This window comes from Hylobates moloch, unplaced genomic scaffold (genome assembly GCF_009828535.3).
Source record: "Hylobates moloch isolate HMO894 unplaced genomic scaffold, HMol_V3 SCAFFOLD_7, whole genome shotgun sequence".
Classification (NCBI taxonomy): Eukaryota; Metazoa; Chordata; class Mammalia; order Primates; family Hylobatidae; genus Hylobates; species Hylobates moloch.
The window spans coordinates 57,564,123-57,591,710 of NW_026652282.1; the positions used below are offsets into that span (position 1 = coordinate 57,564,123).

The window sequence follows — 27,588 nt, forward strand, 5'->3', positions numbered from 1 at the left end:
AGACTAATCTGGCAATATGCATTGTAGAGGATGCCTTTCGATGGGAAGAGACTGGAGATAAGGAAGACTAGTTAGGAGCCTATGACAGTCAGGGATAAGGTGACAAAAGCCAGTATTAAAATGGCAGTGCTGAGACTAAAAGGAAGGCCAATTGTAATTCGCAAGACGAAGAAAGAAATGTTAGAACCTGTGAAATAGGGAGAGACAAGAGTTGAACTTGCCTGAGAGTTTTCAAGCCTAGCTGACTTGAAGAAAGAAGACGCCATGAACAGAAATTAGCAAGACAGGTAGAAACACTGGTTCAGGGAGTTTTGCTTTTGACATCTTGGGTTGGAAGTAACAATGGAAGGTCCAAGTGAAACTGTCTAGTAGGCAATTGAAGATGTAGAGGTGGAGGTTGGGAGAAGGGAAGGCCTAGAATTGAGTTGGCTTGGTGTAATGGTATATAATGGAGCTCTGGGAGTCAGGAGACCTGGGACTTTGCCTCTTCTCTGCCACTAACTTACTGAGTCATGGGCAAGCCACCTCTCTGGGCCTGTTTCCTTCACCGTAAAGTGAGGGGGTGCACAGACCCTATATGATCTCTGAGGTACTCTCAAGGACTATGAGTCACCTGCATGTATGTTTTCTCCAAGGCAAAATCAATAGTCTGATGAACAAAGGGCATTAAATAATCCCCAAATGCTATGACTCTGTGACCGATCTCAGGAATGCCATTTACTTAAAGAGCAAAAGAGAAGTCAGCAAAGGAGATAGAAAGTAATCAAAGAGATAAAAGCATGAGGAGAGAAATCTAAAACAAGAGGATAAAATAAGGAACTAAAAAGTATCACAATAAATAAGATAAATATTTACATCAAATAATGACAAAGGGATAGCATGTATATTAAGTAAAAAATACATTTAGATATATAAGAATACCACTAGGGTGCCAATTGAAGAAAGATGCAAAGAGTAAACATATGGGAAAGAGTTCAATCCCATGAGTAATCAAAGAAATGAAAAAATATGGGCCAGGCGCGGTGGCTCACGCTTGTAATCCCAGCACTTTGGGAGGCCGAGGCGGGTGGATCACGAGGTCAGGAGATCGAGACCATGGTGAAACCCCGTCTCTACTAAAAATACAAAAAATTAGCCAGGCGTGGTGGCGGGCGCCTGTAGTCCCAGCTACTGGGAGAGGCTGAGGCAGGAGAATGGCGTGAACCCGGGAGGCGGAGCTTGCAGTGAGCCGAGATTGCGCCACTGCACTCCAGCCTGGGCGACAGAGCGAGACTCTGTCTCAAAAAAAAAAAAGAAATGAAAAAATATGAAAATAACGTTAAACCATCTAAAAAGATTTCTTCTAAAGTCCAATGCTAGCGCTGCAAGGGAACTGGAACAACTCATATGTCATTGTGGTGTTGAAAATTTTTGCAGTCCTTTTGGCAATCACGATCCATAAAAACATTCATGCTCTTTGGTCTGGTAATCCCACTCCTGGGAATTTGTCCTAGAGACAGAATTACAAAGAAGAAAAAAAGTCATAGACATTAAGATGTTCAAAGTACAGAAAAATTGAAATATATCTAAATATTCAATAATAGGGGAATAGTCAAATAAAATATAATCTACTGACAGGTGTAATTTTATGAGGCAATTGAAATAATAGATATGAAAGACTATAGCAACCAGGGAGAATATTTACAATAAAAGTTTTCTAGGCCAGGCGTGGTAGCTCATGCCTGTAATCCCAGCACTTTGGGAGGCTGAGGTGGGCAGATCACTTAAGGTCAGAAGTTCGAGACCAGCCTGGCCAACATGATGCAATCCTGTCTTTACTAAACATACAAAAATTAGCCAGGCGTGGTGATGTGTGCCTGTAACCCCAGCTACTCGGGAGGCTGAGGCAGGAGAATCACTTGAACCCAGGAAGTGAAGGTTGCAGTGAGCCGAGAATTGTGCCACTGTACTACAGCCTGGGTGACAGAGCAAGACTCCGTCTCAAAAAAAAAAAAAAAAAGAAAAGAAAAGAAAAGAAAAGAAAAGACAAACGACAGCAGGGTTAAGGTGTCAGTGATAATGCTTTGGTTTTTTTTGTTTGTTTGTTTGTTTTTAAGATGGGATAAAATAGGTAATAGAAGAGACTTGAAATAATGAAGAGAGATAAACAAAGGAATAAGAAAGGGGACCACCTCTTATTCTGGAACTTCAGGGAAGAAAGGGAGAAAGACAGGGCAAATATAGAGTAGTTATCATGAATGATAACTTCCAGTTATTAGAGCATTAGAGCTTCTCAGTTTTGCAGGAGGCAAGGTAACTCTCTTAAGAGATCACAAGAAGGAGATGAATTTGGGGACTTGTGGAGGTGGAAAAGACAGGAAACAGCTGCTGTGGAATGTTCACTAGGAACACACCAGGCTAAGAGGAATGAGAGCTTAGGCAAAGTTCCAGGATGTGAAGTTTTAGTGGGTCAAGCCAGCCTTGTCCTCTGGCTTCATCTGCAATTTCCTCCAGTCCTAGAAGAAAGGAGATTGGCCCAAGGTGAAAGTCAAGGTGTTTAAAGCTAAAGTACAAGGGAAGACAGCCCTAAAGTAACAGATCAGAAAGTTCATCTCGATTAAGCATATGGGAGTTAAATAGACTGAGGAAATGGAGGAGGCTGAGTCACTTGGGATGGAAAGAGCAGCTTTACTGGTTGGGGACAGCAGGTTGGGGGAGGTGATGGGCAAAGAGGCCATGGTCATAGGAATAAAAGGAAGAGAGTGCAGATGAGGAACAGTGTATGCAACAGTGGCTGTGGGGCTGGGAGAACTAGTAAGAAGAGGAGAAAAAAGCCGGTTAATTTACTCCTAATGGCAGGAGTCCTGCATAGCAAGAAGGTCCTGGATATCTAGGGAGAAAGTGGGAGCCTTTCAAAATACAAAAAGGGAAATTTAGGGGAACTGAAGTCATTTTTTTTCCTTCAGTCCAGCCCCAGCCCTACTCTACATACAGAGAGAGACCCTTAGAAGCCAATAAGAAGTTGGTATCATTAGATAAGTAAGAGATCAGAGACAGGTCAGCAAGGGTGGGAAAAAAAAAAGAAAGGCAAGGCTGGGGTCTGACTCAGGAGGCCAACAGGCTGGAAGGTGATTTCAAAGGGAGAAGGCCTGTAAGTGTGAGCCCACCCTTCTCAAGAATGCCTGCCAAGAAATTCTTACTTCCCAAGGCTTAGGGGTTAGCTTCTCAATTTCCAATGCACCCCCCTCCCCTCTGCAACTTGATCCAATAAGCCTGTGAGTGCTAAGATGGCACTGGAAGAGAGAAGCAATGAATGGGTGGGAAACTTTAAAAAGAACCTTCCCAGTCCTAGTGCTCCACCCTGGCTTCAAAGTCCTGAAGCCTGATCTGAAAGAGCTGGTGACAGATTTATCATTTATTTGGGGCAGGACCTAGAGAAAGGGGAGAGATCAATGAAACACTAGCTCTGGGCGTCAATTCTTGTCACCACCTTCCTCTGCACAAATCTGCTCTACTCCTCAATGCCGGAACTTACAGCCATAGACGTGAGAGCTCCACCCCCTCAGTCTGAGCCATTCACTTGTCCTTTTGTGAAGTACAGGAGAGCTGTCATATACACGTTCTCAGCAAACATCATAAAGAAGGTCCAGTCCCATTCCTGTCCCAAAGGCTGTTATCAGCTAAATTCCCCACCCTATCACAGGACTTGAATTCATGCTGCACACCAGTTCAACAGTGTCAGGCCCCCAGCTACATGCGGGGACCCTGGCATGCAGGCTCCCTGGGATCACACCCTATTCCAGCATCTTGGTAAGCAGACTATGCTGTCTTTGAGGGAGAACCAGGAAGTCGGTGTGGGTACTACATATGGCACATCCTCAGCATCTGTGATATGGAAGTTGCCTCCACTTCCTGATTCTGGTTATCACCATCAGATATGTCAGGCCAATCCTGAGATGACTCTGCCTGATCCACCCCTTCAGCTGAATGCTCTGGTCTGGCTGGAGAAACACATGCTATAGGAGGCTGCGGGGGAAATGGGACAGGGAAAGAGGACTGGGGAAGATTTTCAGGAAGATTGTAGGACCAATGGCCCCAGGAAGGGACAGAAACAACGACAAAGGAGTAGAAGATTGGCATTGGCTAAAAAAGGGTCGGCAACTGAAGCAGTTATGAGAGACGAGGTCACTCATGATATCCCTGCCTCCCTGCAACCCTCAGGGTGAGGGCTTCTCTCCAGAGCCTGGAAAAGAGGAGGAAGCGCCTTACCAGGTATCATTATTGGGTTCCCTCACCTCTGCCCTCCACTCATCCCCTTTTCTCTCACTTCCCGGCTTCCCGTGTTACAATCTATCTGCCCTAGGAGTAGAGCAGCTACTGTCCTGGGGGGTGGCCGCCCACCTGCAGCTGCTATCCTCAGGCAGGGACACTAGTGCCAGGGAAGAGGTAGCCGTGCGGGGCTGGGGCTTGCCACCACCACAGAGCTGACGGAGCTGACGTCGATATTTGTCCCCAGTGAGCATGTAGAGCACAGGATCCAGGCAGCTGTTGGCACTGGCCAGGGGCCGAGTCACTTTATAGACCACGTTGACAATGTTCAGCACTCGGCAGTCAGCTTCCAACAGCCTGGCCAGGTAGTAAATGGTGCGGGTGATGTGGAAAGGCACGAAGCAGACAGCGAAGACGGTCAGCACCACAGCTATGGTGCGGAGGGAGCGGAGGCGAGAAGACGACTGTGCAGCGCCTGGCAAGGGCTGATATAGGCGACGGGCCATGAGTCCATAGCAAACAAGAGTGACCAGGCAGGGCATGCCAAAGAGCAGCCCCATGACCGCTGAGCTGAAGTGCACATAGTGGTCAAACTCTTCAGGCCGAGTGGTGTCATGGCACAGGACGGTGGTCCCTTTGGTGCTGGTTGTGACGAAGAACAGGTTGGGCACGAGGCAGCCGGCTACGACCAACCAAACTGCCAGGCAGAGAAGGCCTGTGAGGCGAGGGCGTCCCCAGCGTAGTGCCCGAAGTGGGTGGCAGATGCCCAGGTAGCGGTGCACGCTGATGCAGGTGAGGAAAAGGACGCTGCAGTAGAGGTTCCAATAGAAAAGAAAGCGGACGAACTTGCAGATCTCAGTGCCAAAGGGCCAGTGGTTGTGGGCTGCATAATAGTAGATGAGGGTGGGCAGCGACAGCACATACAAAGTGTCTGACAATGCCAGGTGGAACATGTAGGTGGTCGTTGCATCCCAGGGTCGGAGGCGGAAGATGAAGAGCCATAGGGTTGGGGCGTTAAGGCCCAAGCCCAGCACAAACACAACTGCATAGCTCACAGGCAGCAGGATGAACTTGAAATCCTCATCGAACCAACAGTCCAGCTCCACCTCACTGCTGCCAGGACCTGGGCTGAGGCCTAGGGATCTCAACAGCGAGGACTCTGTACTGGCCATGGCCCCCCTGGAGATGGAAAGGGGAGAAGTGAGGGTGGCAGGATTTCCCTGCCCACCCCCATCCCTGAGCTGGAGCAAAAAAAGCAGAGAGCAGGGAGAGCAGTGGTTGAAGCACTAGGGAGAGCTGACAGAAGTGCATCTGGGTGCACTCAGGCTAGCCTGGCCCCTACCCAAGCTCCCTTGGTCCAGCTTGAGAAGTGGTGGGCAGCAGGCAGTGCTGGGGCTCAGGCAGGCAGCCCGTGTGTTTGGGTTGTTCTCACTCTGCAGCTCACTCTGTCCCTAAGAGCCTGGCTGGCTGAAGAGGGTGGAGGCCTCCCAGCACTATCCAAAGTGGGAAGATACCCAGACCCAAAGTGTCTTCTGACTCGTCATCACAGCTGTATCCCTGGAAGAGGAGTGTCTCTCCCCACAGTACCTTCACCTCTCCTAGTGCCCTGGTCACAGTGTCTCCAGATGACATTTACCTATGACACCTTCCCCACTGCCTGCCTACAGCCCAGGAGCCCCATTGCCACCCTTGCCCAAGAACGTTGGCACGTCTCCTACCTGGTCCCCTTGAAGCTGAGCTCAGCTGACTCTGTCATCCTTCCCCTTGGCAGCCAGAGGGCATATCCAAGGAGGTGGAGTTGGAGGTGGGGCCTGTTCGTCCTCCCATCTGGGAGATTGAAAGAGTTAGAAAGGCCCTTTACGATGACCTAGTCCAACCCACTCATTGTACAGATTGGGAAACTGGGGCCCAGCAAGATTACTATTTAACAGCTTTGAAATGACTGCAGGAGGGAGAACACCAGGAAACATCCAAGTTTACCGATGAAGAGCCAGGCCCCTGGAGATAGATTACAGGGGGATCATACAAGTCTGTGTAAGTGAGCAGAAACATTGGGAAACGAATTTTCACATGGGCAAGTGCAAGATAACACATTGAAAGATTTTAGAAAATCTAAACTACTGATATTTAATATAAATCTCATATGCATATAATTACAACGAATGCTTATATAGCACTTACTATGTGACAGGCATTTTTCTAAGTGCTTTACACTTATTAATGACCCCATAGGCTCTCCATGAACTAGGTACTATTATTGTCTCTGCTTTGCTGATGAAAAAATGAAGGCACAGAAAGTTTAGGTGTCTTGCTAGTTAGTGGTAGAGTCAAGATTTGAACCAAGGCAGGCCTGCCTTTGGATCAGGCTCTAGCATCCATAACTTAATTGCTATGCTTAAGTTGCCTCTCTAAGCCACTGGCTATGATCCAGGAAAGAATCAACAAATATTTATGGGAGACAGAGGCAGGCAGATCTCTTGAGCTCAGGAGTCCAAGACAAGCCTGGACAACGTGGCAAAACCCTGTCTCTACAAAAGTACAACAAATTAGTCGGGCGTGGTGGCATGCACCTGATGTCCCAGCGACATGGGGGGCTGAGACAGGAGGAGTGCTTGAACCTCGGACGCTGAGGCTGCAGTGAGCTGTGATCGCGCCACTGCACTCCAGTCTGGGTGACAAAGTGAGACCCTGTCTCAAATATAAATAATTTTTTTAAAACCACAAATATTTACTGAGAGCCTACTTTTGCCTGGTCCAGTTCTAGTTACTGGTAGTTCCTTAGGAGTGGACAAAATAGACAAAAACTCCCACCCTAATGGTGCTTACATATTACTGGGGGATAATAAAATTAATAAGTAAAATATGTAGATTGTGATCATCATTATGGAGAAAAATTAAAGAGGGAAGGAAAAGGGCAATAGAGAGGGTTGTTGTTTTAAATATTAGGAATGAAACCAGGCACAGCGGCTCACACCTGTAATCCCAGTGCTTTGGGAGTCTGAAGTAGGAGGATCGCTTGAGCCCAGTTTGAGGTTGCAGTGAACTATGATCAGACCTCTGCACTCCAGCCTGAATGACAAAGCAAGACCCTGTCTATAAACAAATAAATATTAAGGGTGACTTTTGAATAAAGCCCAGGTGTTGTGAGAAGGGGAAAAGTAAAAAATGAGGTCAGACAGTTTGGCAGGGACCAGATCATGAAGGTCCTTGGAGGCCGTTGTAAAGGACTCTTTGGTGAACGGGAAGGCACTTAGGGTTTAGAGAACAGAGGTGTCATCTTACTCACATTTTAGAAGGCTCACTGGCCAGCTCTATATTGAAAATAGACTGCAGGGCTGGAGGTACAGGGGGAAGACCAGTCAAGAGGCTATTGCTGATAGAGATGATGGTAGCTTGGATCACAGTGGTGGAGATGATGAGAAGTGGTCAAATTCTGGATAGATTTTTTTAAGTAGGGACAGCAAGATTTACTGATGTGTGGTATAAGAGAAAGAAGAGTCAAAAATTACTCCAAAATGTCCGGCCTGAGCAACTGGAAGAATAGAGTTACTGTTGACAGAGATAGGAGTGGGTTTCGGGGAAAGATTGGGAGTTCACTTTTAAGCCTGTAAATTTTGAGATGCCTATTATACATGTAAGAGGGGATGGCCAGGAGACAGTGCATGCCTCCTTAAGGATACTAGCCAATACATTTCCCATACAGACTCTACCCCTTTCTATACAGTACCCCTCGTCTCTCTTGATCACTCCCAGAGACTTGGTCTGAATATAGTGGAGAAGGTGCACAGAGAGCAAGCCCAGATGTTTGAGAGCCTAGTGTAGGGAATTGCCAGCAGCTCAGGATCTGGGGCTCCTGAAGCCAACTAAGCCTCCGTAAGTATGTCTTAGGCACTAGAGGCAAACCCGGTCTGGAGGACTCTGAGGATGAGGTAAGCAGTGACTTTGGGGAGGGGTGAGCAGGCTGGAGCAGAATCCACTCTGCATCGAGCTGAGAAGCAATGGGGACTCTGAACTTACTTGATCCTCAGGTCCTGAGAATGTCACCCAGCTGGATCCTGGGAGTGACAGGAGGAGGCAGACTTCTAGAATCTAGAATCTAGATAGCTCGGAAAGCCCAGAAACCTAGATGGGGAAACTGAAGATCCTTGCTCTCTGGCAGAGTAAGGGGTGGAATAAAAGGTAGCAGTGAAGGACACAGTCATAACCTGAGTCCTGGACAGCTGACTACTGTGACATTATATAGGAGGCCCAAGTTTTTGAAGCCAGACGGACTGGTGTTTAAATCCTTGCTCTTCCACTTATTAGTTATGTGAGCCTGGGTGCCTCTTTGTAACTTCCATTCTTCGCCAGTGAAATGGGAATAATAATGCCAATCTTTTTAGAGTTTCCTGAATATTGAATTGGTTAACAGGTGTGGAAGCACTTTGTGAACCACAAAATGCTGCAAGTTTATAAGGTGTTTTTTGTTACTGCTTTGCTCCCAGGAATGAACCTGGCCTCTGCAGAGGTGGACAAGCGTGTTTTGAAGTTTGGTGCACACCCAAGGAGAAGTGCTACACTAGAGAAGCCCCAGCCTGAGCCAGCTTCCTGCTCCTACTGCTTCAGGCTGGTTTACCTCTGCTACATTTCTCCTGACTTAGCTCTGCTACGTTTCTGCATGTCCCGACACAGCTGCAGCTGCCGCTGCTGCCACCACTGCCGCCCAGTGGCTATTTCAGGAAAAGACCTCTCCCAACCCTCCCCAACTGGCACCCCTGCCTGGCTTTTACTGTCCTCACCCGGGGCCAAGAGGAATGGAATGCAGCGGATCAGCCTCACTCTCTTCTGTGAAACTCTTCTTTACTTTGGTTCCTGTGACTTTGCTTTACTCCGGTTCTCCTCTTCCTCCGGATGTTCCTTCTGGCCCCTTCCCTGGCTCTTTTTTGCCCTACTTCCCCCACATGTGAGCCTTCCCCCAAAGATTCTCTCCTCTCCTCTCCTCTCCTCTCTTCTCCTCTCCTCTCCTCTCCTTTCCTCTCCTCTCTCTCCCTCTCCACCATCTCTCTCCCCCCTACCCCCACCCTCTCTTCCCCTTCTCTCTTGGAACATCCACTCTCATGATTTTAACTATGACTCAGAGGTTATCAAAAATTGTAATGGCCAAGAGACTCCAGCATACAGATCTCTCTCTAGTCAAAATGCATCTGTCCTTCTCTCACACTCGTATCACATTTGATTTCTATAGAGATGGCACATACCACAGGCAGCCTAGAATTATACTCATTTGTGTTTTTGGCCATCTCCTCCTGATCCTCCCACCCCCATACCAGAACCAGAGCTCCTCGAGAACATGTACCTCATGTTACCTCTGTCTTTCCCATAGCCTTCCAGGTAAAGTTATTATAACATATGTTCTAGACATTTTCTTTCAAATTATATTCTCTGCTGTCCCCTAAAAAATGCCTTCCAATTCAGAGTTAAGAAAACAAGTACCTTGCACAAAGTAAGTGTTCAATAATAGTTGTTGAATGAATGAATGACTTAATTATAATTTGTTGAACTGAATGGTTCCCACATCTATAATCTAAGCCCTATATATGTTGTTTGCTATAGGACACACACACTTGGGTATCTCACTGACGTCTGGAATTTAGTATGCAGGAAAAGTTTACTATTTTCCCCTGACAGAGATAAATAAGATGTACAAATACCATTATTGCTGACACCCTTCCATTGCCCTACTCCTCCAGTTTGCTCCAGTCCTCTCCCTCCTGGCCCTTCACATCTAATATTCACAATTGTCTTGATGACAGTTTCTTTGCAAGGTTTTCTGTTTCCTTGGGGCTTTAAGAAGGAAAGAGGGAAGAGGCATGATTTCTAATCTCTTTCTCTGAGTTAGGAGGAAAAGAAGGAAGGAAGGAAGGGAGAGAAGGAGGGAAGGAGGGAGGGAGGGGGGAAAGGAGGAATAAAGGTAGGAAGGGAGGGAGAGGGAAGAAAATGAGGGAGGGAAGGTAAGTGATATAGTGGAAAAAATGCAGGCTTGGAGTCAGACAGACCTAGGGTTGAACTCTGGCTCCATCGCCTGCCAGCTGTGACTATGGATAAGTCTTTCTGAACCTCCATTTCCTCATATGTAGAATGAGGATGCTAGCACCTAGCTTGTTGTGAGAAGACAATGAAGCAATGCATGTAAGGAACCCAGCAGAGTGCCCTAATTGTCGTTATTGAGAATTAAAGTATAGGTGTATTTGGAAGGTGTGAGGTCCACTCCAATTGGCTGAATTTTCTTTATGAAGTGAACAAATGGAATTACCTGCTGAGAGTAAGTGGAACAAGACAGTCACTCAATCTCAATGGAAAGGAGTAGTGATCTGAAGCCCTGGATGTCTAAACTTACTAATAAAATCATCGGAAAGTGACTGGCTCCACATGGTTGTACACAAGTTAACTTCGTCCATATGTATTCTCTGTAGTGTGCCCTTTTTGTCTTTCTACATGTCCAACTTTATCTCCAGCAAGGCTGTTAACAACGTTAGAGTGGAGACCAGGACTAGTTTGTTCAGCACCTGGGACAGCACAGGAAATCTGTTTCTGCGATTTAATCCATCTATCTCCATTCCGTCCTCCCCCACTGAGCTAATGCCTCATCCACATCCCACTTGAATCTTTTGCTATGTTTTCAGTTGCAATAACAGAAAATCCCAACTTAGATGACTGTTTTTAAAAAAGGAAATATATTATCTTGCATATAAGTTCAGTAGTGGGTGGCTTTGGAGCTGATTAATTCAGCAGTTCAACAATGTCATTAAAAAATCCTGATTCTTTCCATCTTTCTGATTTGCAAACCTCAGCTGTTATTTAGCAACTTTCATGGTCACAAGGTGGCTATTGCCGGTCAGGCATTGTTTCCAGACATGGCAATATTCAATGGTAAAAGAGGAAGGCCTCTTCCTGTATGCTTATTTTTATCATTCAAGAAACCTTTCCCAGAATCTCTCCAGCATACCTCCTCTCACATCACAGTGGCCTGAATTTCACCATGCCTGTAACTAAGCTGATCACTGGCAAGGGGTATAAAACGACCATGACTGGCATAGAGGGGCACAGACCCATGCGGAGGAGGATGAATTACCTTAAAAATGGGGATTCTTTCCACAAGGAGGAAGAGGGAGATGACTATTGAGTTGGTAAGCAATTCTGTCTGCTACAACCTTTTACTGAATAACCCACTCCTTCCTCATGCAGAGATCCGATCATCATTTTCTAACTGGAAGGTCTGGTTGCGGATATCATCTGGGTGTACAGAATGAGGGTGGGTAAGGACCTAAAAATATTTCTTCCACCCATGTATTATAGGGGCCAGAAACTCCATTAGCTATGCATTCCTTTGCCTACTTACTGTTGCATCCTTGTAAAATGCAAGTATTCCAGGTCAAAGCAAAACTGGTGACAGTTCTCTTTGGGAAGCTACTAACTGGAAAGAGGCACAAAGAAATTTTCTGGGGGGATAGAAATGTTCTATATCTTAACCTGGGTGGTGGTTATATGCACATTTACGCAGGTGTATTAGTTTCCTATGGATGCTGTAACAAATTACCACAGACTTGGTGACTTAAAACAAGGCACAGTTCTTCTCTTAGAGTTCTGGAGGTCAGAAGTCCAAAATCAGTTTCAATGGGCCAAAATCAAGGTTTCAGCAGGGCCATGCCTGAGCAGGAACAGCCATCTTGCAGCCATGAAAGACTTTAGGGGAGAATCAATTTATTTGTCTTTTCCAGCTTCTAGAGCTGTATTCCTTGCATTCCTTGGCTCATGGCCCCTTCCTCCATCTTCAAAGCCAGCAGCCTAACATCTTGCTTCAGGCCTCATAGTGCCTCCTATCTCAGAGTCAAAACTCTCTCTGCCCCTCTCTCATAAAGAGACTGGTGATTACATTAGGACCCACCTGGATAATCCAGAATAATCTCCCTATTTCAAGATCCTTAATTTATTCACATCTGTAAAGTCTCTTTTTCATATAAGGTAACGTTCATCGGTTCCCGGGATTAAGACCTGACATCTTTAGGGGCATAATTCAGCTTGCCACAGTAGGTAAAAATTCATTGAGCTGCAGTTAAGATTTGTGAATTTTACCTCAGTCAGGAAATGCACAAACTTCTGGAAAAGAGTAATGATTTACATTCCATCATAATAATGAATTAAAGACCTAGCAGATCTACTCTTTTCCTACTGAGAGGCCTATGGATCTGAGTAGAAAGAGAAGATAAGCGGGATTGAGTACCTAAAAGGGAGGTAGGAGCCTCGAGTGTGGGTCTAAAGACAAAAACAGGCTGACCACTAGTCATTCTAGAGATCTGGGAAAGGTTTCCTGAATGATGAAAATAGCATACAAGGAGAGAGGCCTTCCTCTCCTGCCATTGAATATTGCCATGTCTGGCATGAAAAGTAGATTCATTCCGACTTTTCGCCTTCCTCGCAGACACCAACCTTGGCATGTATACAAGTCTTTCCTGTATGTCCAGCATCAGTTCCTATCCCACTGTGGTACCTGCAGAATCTGGGCTTCTTGCACTATCTGAAAGCCCCTGAGAAGGAGAGAGTTATGGTAACTAAACAACCAGGCCCTGAGATGCATATTGGCTAGGAATGGCAGGGGCTGACACTGTGAACTGTGCAAAGAGAATATGGGACAGCTGTCCAGGGCCCTCAGTGAGGGGCAGGAGTTAGGGAAGGCCCTGCCCAGCCCTCTGAGCCATAGCCATAGCCATCCTCTGAGGAATGGACACCACATTGTGGGGGCTGGGGTTGAGGGCTGTGTCTATAGATAAGTACTAATGTCCAGACTGCTGTAAGGGGAGGTGAAGGAGGTCAGAGTCCTGAAACCCCATAGCTTGCAGATTCTGTCTCTACATTTTCTATGCCTGTGAAGCCTGAGCCTAGGCCCTGTGGGAAGGACAGTCAAGAAAGGAAGATTACTTTGTTGTTGCCATTGTGGGGGTCCTGGCAGCTGAAGAGACAGAAATATCTCTAATTCCATGAGCGGTCACACGAGGCAAGAGAAGCTGCTTAGAGCATGGACTTAGTTTCAGGGATTGGACAGAGTCAAGAGCTGGGGTGAGGAGGTTTACCCTAGGTAGGGGTGATACAGATGTCAACCGCCTATTCCCTCCACATGCATGTCCTGCCAGAAGAACCTGTCCCTGGGTTGGGAATCTTATATTACCTTCCTCTCCAACGAGAAGAGAAGTCCAAGGCTCACAGACATGTGCACACACAGCTCAATGCACTCAGATACCCCTCCACCACTCCTGCCCCCACTACCTACAGGAGATTGACTCCTGCTGTGCACATAAGCTGGGATAATCAGGGTTTCTAAACATCAGCTTCAAAAGTCCAATGTCCCAAAGTGGTGGGGGCTGGGGACGAGGTACTCTTTGCCATACCCTTGGCTTCTGTGTGGCCTGGAGCCACTGATCTAGAGATTGGAGTGGGACACAAGGTATTCCTTTCAAAAACACAAAGGCCTACACTTTGAGCCCTCCCATTTCAATCCCCCACCATGCTTCACCTTTAAGACCTCCAACTCCACTTTGATCCCAGTTCTCAGGTTCAAGGCCTCACAAGGCCAAAATCCTGAAGTTACCCTTCTCAAACTCCCCTGCCTTTAACATCATCAGAATCAACCTCCTACCCCCACTCTGTCCCAGCAGCAATAGCCTGCTAATCTTTTAGCCACTAATCTTTTAGGCACTAATCTGCTTTCCAAACTCTTGGCACCTGAACTATTTATAGCAGTGTTTCATGCCCCCCCCCCAAGAACCTTATTCTTTTCCGATGACCCCCACCAATCAAAACACTCAGAGGACTGTGGGTATAAGAGGCTGGGGAGGCAGGCATAGCAACCAGAGCTGGAGACTGATGTGAACTTCATCTCTCTCCCCAGGTAATATTCCAAAGCCCTCTACTTCTAGCCCATACTAAGCCCTATATCCCTTGCTCTTAGCATCCCCCTTAATATATCAGGCAGCAGTTGAGGGACACCCTTCCTGACATAGCCTATAGACATTCAGGCCTAGAGACCCTCCAAAGACCTCTGGAAGCTCCCCTAAGCTCACCCCCTGGGCCAGGCTCAGTAAGCATCAAAGGAAAGCACTAGAGAGACATCTCCCTCTCTCTAAGGATTCCCATCCAAAGGCCTAGCCCCTGGGGACCTGGATAGGGATAAGGATGGGAAAATCTAGGAAAGGCAATGAGAGGGATGAGTTGGTTCAAGGAGGACTTTCAACCTCCATAGAGACTTCTGTCACCAAAAACTGAGAGCATGAAGGCACCAACCCCTTCTCTCTCACACTTTTCTCCCTTCTTTGTTGAGAGTCAAGGCCATCATGAGGTGAACTCAGGTTCAGGATCCATTGCAGGAGCAGAAGGAGACAGAATCCATTGATTTGTCCATTCACTCATTCATTCATTCATGCATCCAACAAACATGTCTTGGCACCTAGTGTGCGCCAGGGGATGTCTAGCCTCATACAGACCAAGAAACACATTTTTCTCACACTTTTCTGGATGGAAGCCTCTGTCCAGCCTCTTTCCAGAGAAGTTCCTTCTCTCTGAGGGTTCTCAAGAGTTCCCCAGCCATTCTAGGAAGTTCGGCCCTTTCTGGAGAATACATAGTATGGTTAGTCAATGATTTGTACAAAATGGGAAGGTTTTTTTTCCCCTCTTGCCCAAGATGGGCAAGAATATGGCTGAAGAAGTACCCTTGGCAGAAGGGAGAATAGGAGGTACTTGATGTGGGTGAGGTGTCTGTCTAAGGAGGAAAGGTTACATCACACTAGGTATATATGGGTGGTATGCTGGATTGGGGTGAGAAGAATAGAAATGAAATGATTGAGCCTTTCTTCTTTCTCTTTTCCCAGAAAAGGCTCATCATCAACTATATAGCCAACATGTCCAAGTAAGAACTCCTTCTAATCCTCTGAACCTGTGAATTGCTCCCTACCCCAATCCAAGTATTTCCCTTTGGGGTAGGGGGATTTCCAATTTCTCCCTAACTTGTGTCCTTGGATTCTACCCCAATTATCTCTCCTGGAGCCTCTTCTCCTAACCCTAAGAATATTTCTTTTTCTCCCCAATTCCCTTATTTCCTCTTCCCTGCACTTCCAATCCCCCTCTCCATCCTCTTTCTGGTTTTCTCCCCATAGGGTGTTTAAGAAGACCAGCTCCAATGGGAAGGTGAGAGAACCTGGCCCAGCTGGGCAAATGAGAGGGCAAAAGGGATAGGTGGGTACATCCTTCAAGGTCTCAGGGGTCTGGGTTGGGGGCTTCGGGGGAATCCATTCAAAAATGATTGTGAGAATAACATGGGAAGTTGTTCCACAACAGCTCTCCATCTACCTGGGGAAACGGGACTTCGTGGACCATGTGGACATGGTGGAACCCATTGGTCAGTGAGTCCAAAAAAGGGAAGCCTGGGGAAAGAGGAATGGAAACTAGGGAGTAAAAGAAAGTCCAGGAAAGACCGTGCAGAAAAGGAGGCAAATTAAAGGGAAGAATGGGAAGAACCATTTCAGGGATCATCTTCTATTTCATAGTCTGAGAGTTTTTCCTGACCAAAGTGCTGTCTGTCCTTCTCTCCACAGATGGTGTAGTCCTGGTTGATCCTGAGTACTTAAAAGGTCGAAAGTGTAAGTGGAAATCCTTGTTGGTCTTTGTATGTTTCAGACAGGTAGCCCGATGAGTGGATTGCACCAGAGTACAAGAAAACCAGAAAGTGGCAGGAACTGCGAATGCCTTCTCTGGTGGAGGCTGACAACTGGGAATTCCAGCCCAGTGTGGCCAAATTTTCTAATTGTTAACGAGGAACTGTAAACGAAGCTCAAAATAAGACTTTTAGAGGCCCAAAGTGTGAAAAGATTATGGTGCCCCCTTACCCAAATAATATTCAATGTAAATATCTAAAGCATAAATTAAATTTTATTTTTCAAAATTACATAAAACTTACACTTGTGCTGAAATTAAAATAGCTTCTTTCAGAATTTCAGATTTTCTCTATTATTACTGGTGGTGCCCCTGCTTGGCTATTGATCTGGATCTTAGACTGCCTATAGAATGATCCAATAAGTCAGAAATCCATATTTTAATGCAAATTTCCTGATTTTCAAATGTCAGCAACTCACTAAAAGACTTTAGAAGCCTGGATAGATTATAAACTTTTTTTTTTCTGTTGGCTAGATGTGACCTTCAGGCTGCCATTTTGTAACCTCTGGTATACGTCTTTCCATCTCCTTTTTTTGTGTAGGGAAACTGCCTGACCTTTTATTCAAGAAAAAAAAAATCCCAAACAAAGAAACAAAACAACAACCATAGGAAGTAACAGTAAGAAACATTATTCTGGCAGCAGTATTACAGATCAAGATTATGCTGATTTTTTTTTTTTTTTTTTTTTGCTGCTTTTTTTTTCCTTTTAATTCTCACTATGGATTAACCCCACTGTGATCCAACTAGACTGAAAATTGGGTTTGATTTGAAAAAGGCTCTGAATGGGTTGATGAATACCAGTTCAGATGTAACTGTTAGATATTGGAGAATAAAGTAGCCTAAATCTCTCAGATTAAGCAGTGTGAATAAGCAATCAAGTCGGTTTTAAGTATCAGAGGAACTTTGGGATAGACTCATAAATTAACCAACTTATTTAAGGTTCCCAAGTATTCTACATTTCTAAAACCTAAATCATTTTTTCACATTTCTACAAAATCTTCACAAGCTATGGAAAGAAATCATTAGTTAAAAATATATGTTGTTCCAGGAAGAGAATGCATTTTTCCTTTTATTCTAATCTTCTTTTATGTCCCCTTAGTAGAGTTTTATATTACTTTTCATTTAAGTTGTGCATATTTCTTGTTTATTCTTAGTTTTTCAATATGGTTTGTTACCTCTATGAATATTGACTTGTTTGCATCATATTTTCTAATGTGTTTTTCTATCAAGGTACATTTGTGGATGTAAAATATGCTTACTCTATACTGTGGAGTGATAAACGCCAGTGATAGGGCAGTATATGTGGTGGTGTGAACGAATTGTTGTTTAACAAAAATCTATCTGGAATCTCTCTCTGTATTATTTCTTACAACTGCATGTGACTCTACAATGATCTCAAAATACAAAGTTTAACTTCAAAAAGGCAATGAGAGAAAAGTAAAAAATACCTAAGGTGGCCTTGTGTTCAATTATAGCAACAAAGTTGAGAAGCACGCATAACAGATATTAACAGTAGTTATCTGTGGAACATGATATATTATGGTGGAGCTTTGATTTGTCTTTTTGTTTGTATTTTCTGATGTTCAGACAATTAACATATATTTTGTAGAATAAACACAACTATACATTAATAACTTTAGAATAGATACTGACTTTAAAAGAAAATAAAAACAAGCTATTTCCTAGCATGCAAAAAAAAGGACGATTCGAAACTGCTAGAGAGCCAATTAGAGCTTCAGTTGGGGGTAGGAGTTGCGTGATGCAGTTGATGTCTTAGTCTGCTGCCACAGAAAGTGATTCCAAGAACAAGTCATCTGATTAACATCCTTACCTCAGGTGCTACTAGATCCCCTTCTGCCTCACCCATCCTGACCTTTTTTCTGTCTCATTCCTCATCTTTTTCATTTCTTCTCTCACCCTGCCTCCTACCAGCCACCTCTTTTCCTCTCCTTTTTACTTTCTGTCTTTTTCCTTTCCTTTGTGCCTTATTTTCCTTTCTTTCTCTCTCCTTTCTCGCACTATAATTGGCCATAATTGAGAACCAAGGTGAATCTATTTGTTGTATCTTTTGAAAATTATTAGGTTTGTCTCCATTGTAGAAAAATTAGAAAACATAGATGAAGGAGAGACTGTGTAACCTTACCATCTTTAATCACTAATCTTTTGATCTTATTTATTCATATTTTCTGTGCAAACATATCTATATTTTCACTAAAAATGCTATACTAAAAATAATATTTTACATTTTTAAACCTATGTCAATATATACAAATCTATAACTTTTTAAGTTGCCTAGTACTATATCGTATGGGGATACCACGACGCCCTGTAATGCACATCCTTTTCATACTTGTTCAACTATTTCTTTCTAAGTGCCTAGAAGAGGAATTAATGGCCAAAAGGCATTCACACATTTTTAAAGCTTTCTATACCTATTGTCAAATTGCCCTCTAAAATGCTCATACCAATTAAATCTCACTCCTGCAGTGCATGAGGCTTCTCATATTGCCCCAGTCCTTATAAACACCGATATTATCAATACTTTCAGGCTTTGCTATATCTTTTGAATATAGGTTCATTTTCCTCATTCTCAGTTTTAAAAGCAAATAATCTGGTGTTTGATGTTTTGAGTTCTTAAAAATACTAAAACAAGTTGCTTTCTACTCAAGTGCTGCTGTTGGTAGTTTTTTTTTTTCTTTGGGTCAGAGCCCCTGATAGAAATAAGGTTATCCATTCCTGTTCTACATCTTTCCTTGCCTCAACCTCTGTCACCCTGTACTTGGACAGGTATCCCTCTCTACTCCATTCTACATTCCATTAGCGCATTTCGGATGATTTCCATCTGCCTCTCACTTGATTTCTTTCAAATCTTAGATACCTGTTACAAAGTATGAGTTCAATTATAACTCTTCCATTTCTGTCAATATCATCATCATCATCATCCACATCTATAATTATTTTGAAGTTTCCAAAAGGATTCCATTTTTTTTTTTTTTTTTTTTTTTTGAGATGGAGACTTGCTCTGTTGCCCAGGCTAGAGTGCAGTGGTGCGATGTCAGCTCACAGCAACCTCCACCTCCTGGGTTCAAGTGATTCTCCTGCCTCAGCCTCCTGAGTAGCTGGGATTACAGGTGCCCACCACCACGCCCGGTTAATTTTTGTGTTTTTAGTAAAGACAGGGTTTCACCATGTGGGCCAGGCTGGACTCGAACTCCCGACCTCAGGCTATCCGCCCGCCTGAGCCTCCCAAAGTGCTGGGATTACAGGCGTGAGCCACTGTGCCCGGCCTCCAAAGGGATTTCGAATACATCAACTCCTCACAACCGTCCTGTGAGTTAAGTTGAGCACCTATGAGCCTGAGCTTTGGAGTCAGACAAGCCTGGGTTGAAATCCTGAACCATTGCTTAACAGCTCTGAGCTCACTTTCTTTGCCTCTAAAGTGGAGATAATAATACTTCAGAGGGTTGTTTTGAGGTCTAAATGGCATATGTAGAGTTACTAGAGCAGTCCTATTATTGACAGGTGTAATAACTGAGACCCAGAGAAATCAAGGGACTTGTGCAAGTCCTATTCAAGTCCAGGTATTCTGACCCTAAATATTATTGTTTCTCTTTTTCATGATAAAATATTTATCAAGGCATAGAGAATTATATAATGAATACCCTGTACTCATCACCAAGCTTTAAAAAGAATTACAGAAACAACCTAAAGCCTCCTGTGTGTCCTTCCCTGATCCAGTTTGCCTTCCTCCCTCCCTACTTAATCCTTCTCCTCTTTCTCTCCTCCCTCCCCAGATAACGACTATCCTGAATTTGGTGTTTATTATTCTCTTGATGGCTCCATACTTCTACTCCGTATTTATGTGTCTATGATCAACTTTGATATTGTCCTACATGCTTTTAAACTTTACATAACCGGTAACATACTGTACCTATCATTCTGCAGCTAGATTTTTTGTTCAGTAGTTTTTTTTGTTTGTTTGTTTGTTTGTTTGTTTTTTGAGACAGAGTCTCACTCTGTCACCCCCACTGGAGGGCAGTGGTGCAATCTCAGTTCACTGCAACCTCCGCCTCCCGAGTTTAAGCGATTCTCCTGCCTCAGCCTCCTGAGTAGCTGGAGTTACAGGTGTATGCCACCATGCCCGGCTAATTTTTGTATTTTAGTAGAGATGGGTTTTCACCATGTTGGCCAGGCTGGTCTCGAACTCCTGTCCTCAAGCAATCTGCCCACCTAGGCCTCCCAAAGTGTGCTGGGATTACAGGCGTGAGCTACCGCGCCCAGCCTTGTTCAATAGCTTTTGAGATTTAACCATGTTGGCACAGGTCTTAGTCTGTTTGTGCTGCTACAGCAAAATACCTGAGACTAGGTAATTTATAAAGAACAGAAATTTATTTTCTCACAATTCTGAAAGCTGGGAAGTCCAAGATCAAGGCTCTAGCAGGTTCTGTTGTCTGATGACGGCTGCTCTCTCCTTCCAAGATGGTGCCTTATTGCTGCATCCTCCGGAGGGGAGAAACATCGTGTCCTCACATGGTGGAAGGTGGAAGGGCAAAAGGTCTCCTTTATAAGGGTCTTAATCCCATTCATAAAGGAATTCATGAACAAAGAAGCCCCATGATCTAATCACCTCTTAATGGCCATCTTAATACCATCACAATGGCCATCAAGTTTCAACTCCTGAGTTATGGAGAGGCCACATACAAACCATAGGGCATTCTTTGAAGTTCTAGTTCATTTATTTTAACCTTGGTTTAGTATTCCATTATGTGAATATACCACAAATTTTTTATCCATTCTCCTGTTGATAGATTTTTAGATTATCTCCAGTTTTATGTTCTGACAAATGTTGATGCAATGGCCACTATCATATGTATCTCTTTGTAAACATGAACAAAAGCTCCTTTAAAGTCAACTTATTAGGTCATACACTACGAGCAGATTTAATTTTACTGGATAATCCCAAATAGTCTTCCAAATTGGTTGCATTAATACTCCCACCAGCAGTATGTAAGAACTCCTTTTGCTCCACATCTTCATCAACACGTAGTGTTGTCAGATTTAAAATTTTTTGACAATCTGATGGGTGTGAAATCTTATCTCGTTGTGGTTTTAATTTGCATTTATCTGATTACTCATGAGACTAAACATGTTTTCATATGTTATTGGCCATTCCTTCACATTCTTTGCACACTTCTGCAAGGGCCTATTCACATTCTTTGCACACTTTTATACTGGTATTATTGTTGATGCGTGGGAGTCCTTATATATTTTGGACACTAAACTTCAGTGTGTTATATGTGTTGCAAAGATTTTCTCCCAGGCTTTCCATTTTTTTCTTTGTTTATAAAGACTTTGAATATAAAGAAGTCTTCGTTTATAAAGACTTTTAACATAAATCTTACTGCAGTCAAATGTATTAAGAATCTTTTCATTTGTGCCCATAGCCTTCGATCTTTTTTTTTTTTTTTGAGATGGAGTCTTGCTCTGTCGCCCAGGCTGAAGGGCAGTGACACGATCTCGGCTCACTGCAAGCTCCACCTCCTGGGTTCATGCCGTTCTCCTGCCTCAGCCTCCCAAGTAGCTGGGACTACAGGCGCCCACCACCAAGCCAGGCTAATATTTTGTAATTTTTTTTTAGTAGAGACGGGGTTTCATTGTATTAGCCAGGATGGTTTCTATCTCCTGACCTCGTGATCCACCCGCCTCGGCCTCCCAAAGTGCTGGGATTACAGGCGTGAGCCACTGCACCCAGCCAGCCTTCGATATTACATCACCTCTCTGTGTCTTCTTGACCCAGTTAAGATTCCTCTTCCCACTCAGGCCTGACAGACCACTCTCTTCCTCCTATGCCTGCAGTGTTTGTCATGTTGACATGTGCCTTTCGCTATGGCCGTGATGACTTGGAAGTGATTGGTCTGACGTTCCGAAAAGATCTGTATGTGCAGACCCTGCAAGTGGTCCCAGCTGAATCCAGCAGCCCTCAGGGGCCCCTCACAGTCCTACAGGAGCGACTGCTGCACAAGCTAGGGGACAATGCCTACCCCTTTACCCTGCAGGTACTGACCCCAAGCCCTGGGCAGGCAAGGTCTCCAGGGAAGATTAAGAGAGGAAGCTCAAGAAGGACAACAAGGGAGAGGGTTCCCTATTTCTTTTGTATTTGTTTGTATTCTTTTCTACTTCTTTTCTGATCTTTTTGTCCCCTAGATGGTGACCAACCTGCCCTGTTCTGTGACACTGCAGCCAGGTCCTGAAGATTCAGGAAAGGTGAGGACTGGGTTCTAAGAAAGAGGGATAGGTAGTGCCAGGGAAGAGGAACAGTGGGACAGTCAAGACTGAAGAAACGGACAGCTAAGGAAAGAGGTCAGGCATTTTCTTATAGGCCCATGAGGAAGGGAGGACAGCACTGGAAATGAGCTCTCTTTGCCCTTGTCCCTTTACAGCCCTGTGGGATTGACTTTGAAGTGAAGAGTTTCTGTGCTGAAAACCCAGAGGAGACAGTCTCCAAGAGGTATTCTTTGGCTGTCCCCCAAAATCCCTGCCTCCAGCCTCTGCCAGGAAACAGATCCTGCTCTCATGACAGAAATAGCCCCACTTCTAACCTCCACAGCATCATCGCCACCAGTGACGCCCGGTTCTGAGTCCCCTCTGACTTACCTTCTTTGATCTAGGGCAGGGGTCAGCAAACTTTTCTATAATGGGCCAAAAAAGGAAATATTTGGCTTTTTGAGCCCTATAGTCTCTGTTGCAACTACTCAACTCTGCTGTTGTAGTGCAAACGCAGCCACAGATAGTATAGAAATGAATGAGTGTGGCTGTGTGTCCAATAGAACTTTACTTATGGACACTGAAATTTAAATTTCATTTAATGTCCACATGTCATAAAATAGCATTGTTCTTTGATTTATTTCAACCATTTACAAATGTAATATAACCATTCTCAGCTTGTGGGCCATAGGAAAACAGGCATCAGGCCAGATTTGGCCAGTGGGCCATAGTTTAATAACCTTTGGTCTACTAAGGGACTAGAGGAGTTCTCTGAGGGAGGCCTTCCCCTGCTCCCATTCTTAAGCAACCATTGGACTATGGGGGTGGCATGGGAGAGGTCTGTGAGTCTGAAAGGAGGACGCTCTGGCTAATCCCTTGGTCTCTGCTCAGAGACTATGTGCGGCTGGTTGTCCGGAAAGTACAATTTGCACCACCGGAGGCAGGCCCTGGCCCCTCAGCCCAGACCATCCGACGCTTCCTTCTGTCAGCTCAGCCCCTACAACTCCAGGCCTGGATGGACAGGGAGGTTTGTGACCCCCACTTTTTACTTCCCACCCCAGAACCCCTCTGATGCCCTTTCTTCACTGATTTCCTACTTGGGCAGGCAGAGATGGGAGCCAGGGTGGCAATAGTGCTAAGGAAGCAGGGGTTCTAGGTCTCCATCTGCGCATTTTTCCTCCAGCCTTGACATGGGTCCGTCCTCCTGCTTTAGGTTCACTACCACGGAGAACCCATCTCTGTCAATGTTTCTATCAACAACTGCACCAACAAGGTCATCAAAAAAATCAAGATTTCAGGTGAGTTTCTTTTCCCATCCCTGTGCACCCGGTCCCAAAGCCACAGGTCTTTTCCCAAAACTCTGCCTCACTTACCTGTCTGCATTCATCCAGGCTTTCCCTCTAACATGTGCTTGTCAAAATGCATATCTTGTTTTGTCAATGAGCATGTCTTACTGTATCATGTATAGTGTGCCTACGTATAAGGTCACATCTGAGGACACTGAGCTGGGGTCTCAAGGATGACTGACTGATTATAATCATGTGCTTTTCCTGGCTTGTTCAGTTGACCAGATCACAGATGTTGTCCTGTATTCACTAGACAAGTACACCAAGACTGTGTTCATTCAGGAATTCACGTGAGCTGGGCCAGAGAGCCAAGGGGTGGGGTGGTGGGAAGAGGTCCAGGAGGCAGTTGAGAGGGTTGGGGGCGGGGGAAGGGTGGTGGAAGATTCCAGGGAGGGATTCCCAGGAGAACTAGATGGAGGGGATGCAACTTACCCCCAGGAGTCCCATCATGATGCTGAGCGAGGGCAGGGGCATAAGGATTTCCCACCAGAACTAATTCCTCCCAGTCTTCACAGTTAAACATGTCACCTCTCTTGGATACTCCAGTAGGTTCTTGTATAATCTTGTACAAGATACTCTTGGGAGTAAAAGTATGCTTAGTCAGCAAGCCCAGCCTAAAATCTTCTCTTGTTCTTCTTTTGTAGGGAGACTGTAGCTGCTAATTCCAGCTTCTCCCAGAGCTTTGCAGTAACCCCAATCCTGGCTGCCAGCTGCCAGAAACGGGGCCTGGCACTGGATGGCAAACTTAAGCATGAAGATACCAACCTGGCCTCTAGCACAATGTAAGCTCAAATATAACTCTCAGCCTCCATTTCCTACCCCTCAACCATTCCACATGCTACATTTACAGCTCTGAGGTTTCATGTTCAGTAAAGCCTACCTGTTTTTAAAAGTGTCTCTAGGGCAGTGTTCTGAGACTCCTCCAGGCCTAAGGGCCTGCAGCAAGCTCAATAATTCCCGTGGGACCAACGGCAGGCTTAGGTCAGCAGCAGAAAAAAAGGAAAACATGGAGAGGAAAACAATCCTTATGTTGTATAAGATTTCACAGTTCACAAAGGTCCGACATATGTACTATGTTATCTTTGTGAGAATCCCACTAAAGTAGCCTGGATAGGTGTTCTTATTCCCTTTTACACTTAAGGACCCTGAGGCTCAGAGAGAAGAAGGAACTCATTTAAAGTGGCATAGCTGATAAGTGGTAGACGTAGACAGGATTATATCACATGTCATCTGGCTCTGAATACTGTGATCTCTACAGAAGCTACTCTCTAGAAAAAATAAAGATGGAGTAGAAGACTAGGAGATGAGGAATGGAGGAAAAGGAGGACAAAAAAGGAAAATGATGCAACAGGAATTAATAGAATTCCAGGAAGTCATTCACTTGGTCCTGTGCCTTCGGAGGCCCTAGTGTTAGATGTGTCTTCCACCAAAAACCACCTGCCACCATCTGTCAAGTGTAATCCCTCCATCTCTCCATACGTCTTATCAATCAAGTAGCTATGGGCCGTTATTGCTAGAAATACCCTTAGAAATCATCCAAACTGCATTATTTTATATGTAAGAGATCAGCAGCCCAGAGCAATGAAGAGATTTTCTCAAGCTCATACAGCTTTCACTGTCTTATTTTTCAATCAGTGGGTTTTTTACTGAACCCCTATTACATGCTCTTTCCTATGCTAAGCAATGTGGAGAATATAAAGAAGTTTAAGACAGTCTCTGCTTTCATTCAATTTATGGCCTAGATGAGGAACAAAGAGAGATGCAAATACAACCCAACAGTTAAATGTTAGTACACGTGGTTCAGAGTAAAAGCGCAACAAAGTTAAAAGAAGCCAGGAGAGCTGGTGAGGGCTTCCTGGAGGAGGTAGAATGAGCTAGATCTTGAAGAATGTGAAGGATCTGGATACCAACAGAGGAAAAAAAGGAGCATTGTAGACTAGGGACACAGCATGGACAAAGGCTAGAAGGTGGGAATCCACATGGCATGTTCTGATCACGGAGAGAAGATGGGTCTGCTTAGGTTGTATCCCAGGAGTTAGGGCAGAAAAGGTTAGAGAGGCTAGATAGGGCAAGGTTGTTAGGGGTCTTGAAAGTCAGGCAGAGTAGTTGTTATATTCAAAAGGTAGGCTCTTGAGCAGAGAGTGACATGGTAAAAGTTAATGTCAGGAAGAGAAATGTGGTCTCAATGGGTAGGAGAGGTTAGAGCCTGGGAGATATTCTGGGATAAGACTAAACATAATAGGGTGTGGTGATAGGAATGCATGAGAAGAGACTGGGGACTGAATGAATTACTCCTCATGCCCCCAAACACCCCAAAACGAATACTACAACCTCCAGTATTAGACCGGGAATGGACAAAGAGCTGCTGGGGATCCTGGTGTCCTACAAAGTCAGAGTCAACCTGATGGTGTCCTGTGGTGGGTAAGTGAGGGTTCTGGGTCTGTCTGGGCAGGGGCTGAGGAGTCAAGGGCTTTTTGCCTCTGTTTTTCTCCCAGTTAGATTGACCCAATCAAACCATTCCCCACCCCTTCTCCCAGACCAGGTTCCCAAACCTGTGAGCTCAGTGAGCAAGTCACTTTCCCTTCCAGAAACCCATTCTGTGGCTGGCTCATTAGGTCTTATAATCCCTCATCCCCTAGTGAAACTAGGTTGCCCCTTCTCTATTTTCCGCTGCTAATTTTGGGTGTCATTCTACCCACAGCATCCTAGGAGACCTGACAGCCAGGTGAGAGACTGTGGGGTGGGGGGACTTGGGCAAGAAGAGGAGGACAAAGGGATAAGGAGAACAAAATAATGATTGATTCCAGAGGGTCTGAGGGCATCTAAAGACTGGAAAACCAAGGGAGGGAGGTTCAGGGATTGGGCTTGTAGAGAGAGGAGATGTAACTCCACCTTGGGATCCTTGCAGCGATGTTGGTGTGGAGCTACCCTTGGTCCTGATCCATCCGAAGCCATCTCATGGTGAGTGACCAGGTGGAACTCACAGGAACGGTTGTCCTGAGGGCTGGGGTCCAAACCATTCTGATCTCATGAATTGGAGACTAGCAGTTTGCCTGGGGATGGAATAGCAATAGGTAGGCTGTGTGTCTAGGTTTTCAGGGGAAGTGTGTGTGTTGTGTGTGCTGGAGACGAAGGATTGGGAAGTGGGGGGAGAAAGTAAAGATACTTCTTCAGGGAACCGAAGAGCCCCTAATCAGCTTCAGCTCCATTTTTTTCCCTCCCTCTCCATGCTTGCTACAGAGGCCGCTAGGTAATGGAATACAAGATTGGGAAGCCCCATTCCCCTCTTCCCATTGCCACCCTCCATGTTATGACGATAGAAATGTGAAAATGCTTCCCTGGGGTGCTTTCAATACATGTGCAGTGGAAACATATGGCTTAGCTTCGTGTCACAGTTCGGTGCTTTTCATATGCCCTCCTTTCCCTTTCTGCATCCCCCCGCCCTCCACCTTCTGCTCTTGTTGGAATCATCCTTCCCCCTCATCCCCTTCCCATTTTTCTTTTTCCTTTTCCCCCACCCGCTCACCCTTACTTCTTTCATCTTTCATTCTTTGATACCTTCCCTCCTTCCCACCCCTCATCCTTATGTCCCTTTCAGTGCTCCTGGGGGACCTTTGTGCTGGGAAATTTGGGCAGGAATGAAAGGAAACAAGCCAGAGTGGCTGATGGAAAAGTGGGGACACCAAGACGGGGCCGAGGAGCCTACCTGGGAAGCAGGGAGGGGATCACTTTTCTGGGATCAGGAAAAAAGAGTGGACACGGAGGACACCCAGAAAGGGGTTCCTAACCCTCCATTCTCTTCTGCTGCTTCTGCAAGCTCTGAGGACATAGTCATCGAGGAGTTTACGCGGAAAGGCGAGGAGGAGAGCCAGAAGGCTGTGGAGGCCGAGGGAGATGAGGGGAGCTGAGCACCTCGCTCTGGTGCCCGTCTGTGTGGGAGCCCCCACTGTAACACTCTAATAAATCAGTTTGTTCAGATGTGCCTGGCGAT

The 27,588-nt window shown here is 45.2% G+C and overlaps 2 protein-coding genes across 2 annotated transcripts; one reads left to right on the forward strand and one right to left on the reverse strand.

Annotated features, from left to right (window-relative positions):
* Nucleotides 1-3,960: 3,960 nt before the first annotated feature.
* Nucleotides 3,961-26,503, reverse strand: P2RY4 (pyrimidinergic receptor P2Y4). The gene is made up of 2 exons (XM_032757122.2): nucleotides 26,490-26,503; nucleotides 3,961-5,427 (listed from the first exon to the last, which is right to left on the reverse strand). Exon 2 carries the CDS (start codon nucleotides 5,418-5,420, stop codon nucleotides 4,323-4,325), a length of 1,098 nt encoding a protein of 365 aa, XP_032613013.1. The 5' UTR covers nucleotides 5,421-5,427; nucleotides 26,490-26,503; the 3' UTR covers nucleotides 3,961-4,322.
* Nucleotides 14,132-27,579, forward strand: ARR3 (arrestin 3). Its single transcript, XM_032757120.1, has 17 exons — nucleotides 14,132-14,170; nucleotides 15,147-15,184; nucleotides 15,432-15,462; nucleotides 15,613-15,673; nucleotides 15,870-15,914; nucleotides 21,844-22,043; nucleotides 22,192-22,251; nucleotides 22,428-22,495; nucleotides 23,143-23,278; nucleotides 23,465-23,549; nucleotides 23,815-23,887; nucleotides 24,242-24,379; nucleotides 25,935-26,018; nucleotides 26,299-26,322; nucleotides 26,506-26,558; nucleotides 26,838-26,847; nucleotides 27,415-27,579. Exons 2-17 carry the CDS (start codon nucleotides 15,177-15,179, stop codon nucleotides 27,503-27,505), a joined length of 1,167 nt encoding a protein of 388 aa, XP_032613011.1. The 5' UTR covers nucleotides 14,132-14,170; nucleotides 15,147-15,176; the 3' UTR covers nucleotides 27,506-27,579.
* The last annotated feature ends 9 nt before the right edge of the window (nucleotides 27,580-27,588 follow it).

Coding starts and splice junctions, on each gene's coding strand:
- ARR3 (XM_032757120.1), top strand. Junction 15,915..21,843: donor GTACTTAAAAGGTCGAAAGT/GTAAGTGGAAAT, acceptor CTATGCCTGCAG/TGTTTGTCATGTTGACATGT. Junction 23,888..24,241: donor GTGTTCATTCAGGAATTCAC/GTGAGCTGGGCC, acceptor CTTCTTTTGTAG/GGAGACTGTAGCTGCTAATT.
- P2RY4 (XM_032757122.2), bottom strand. CDS start 5,420: ATGGCCAGTACAGAGTCCTCGCTGTTGAGATCCCTAGGCCTCAGCCCA.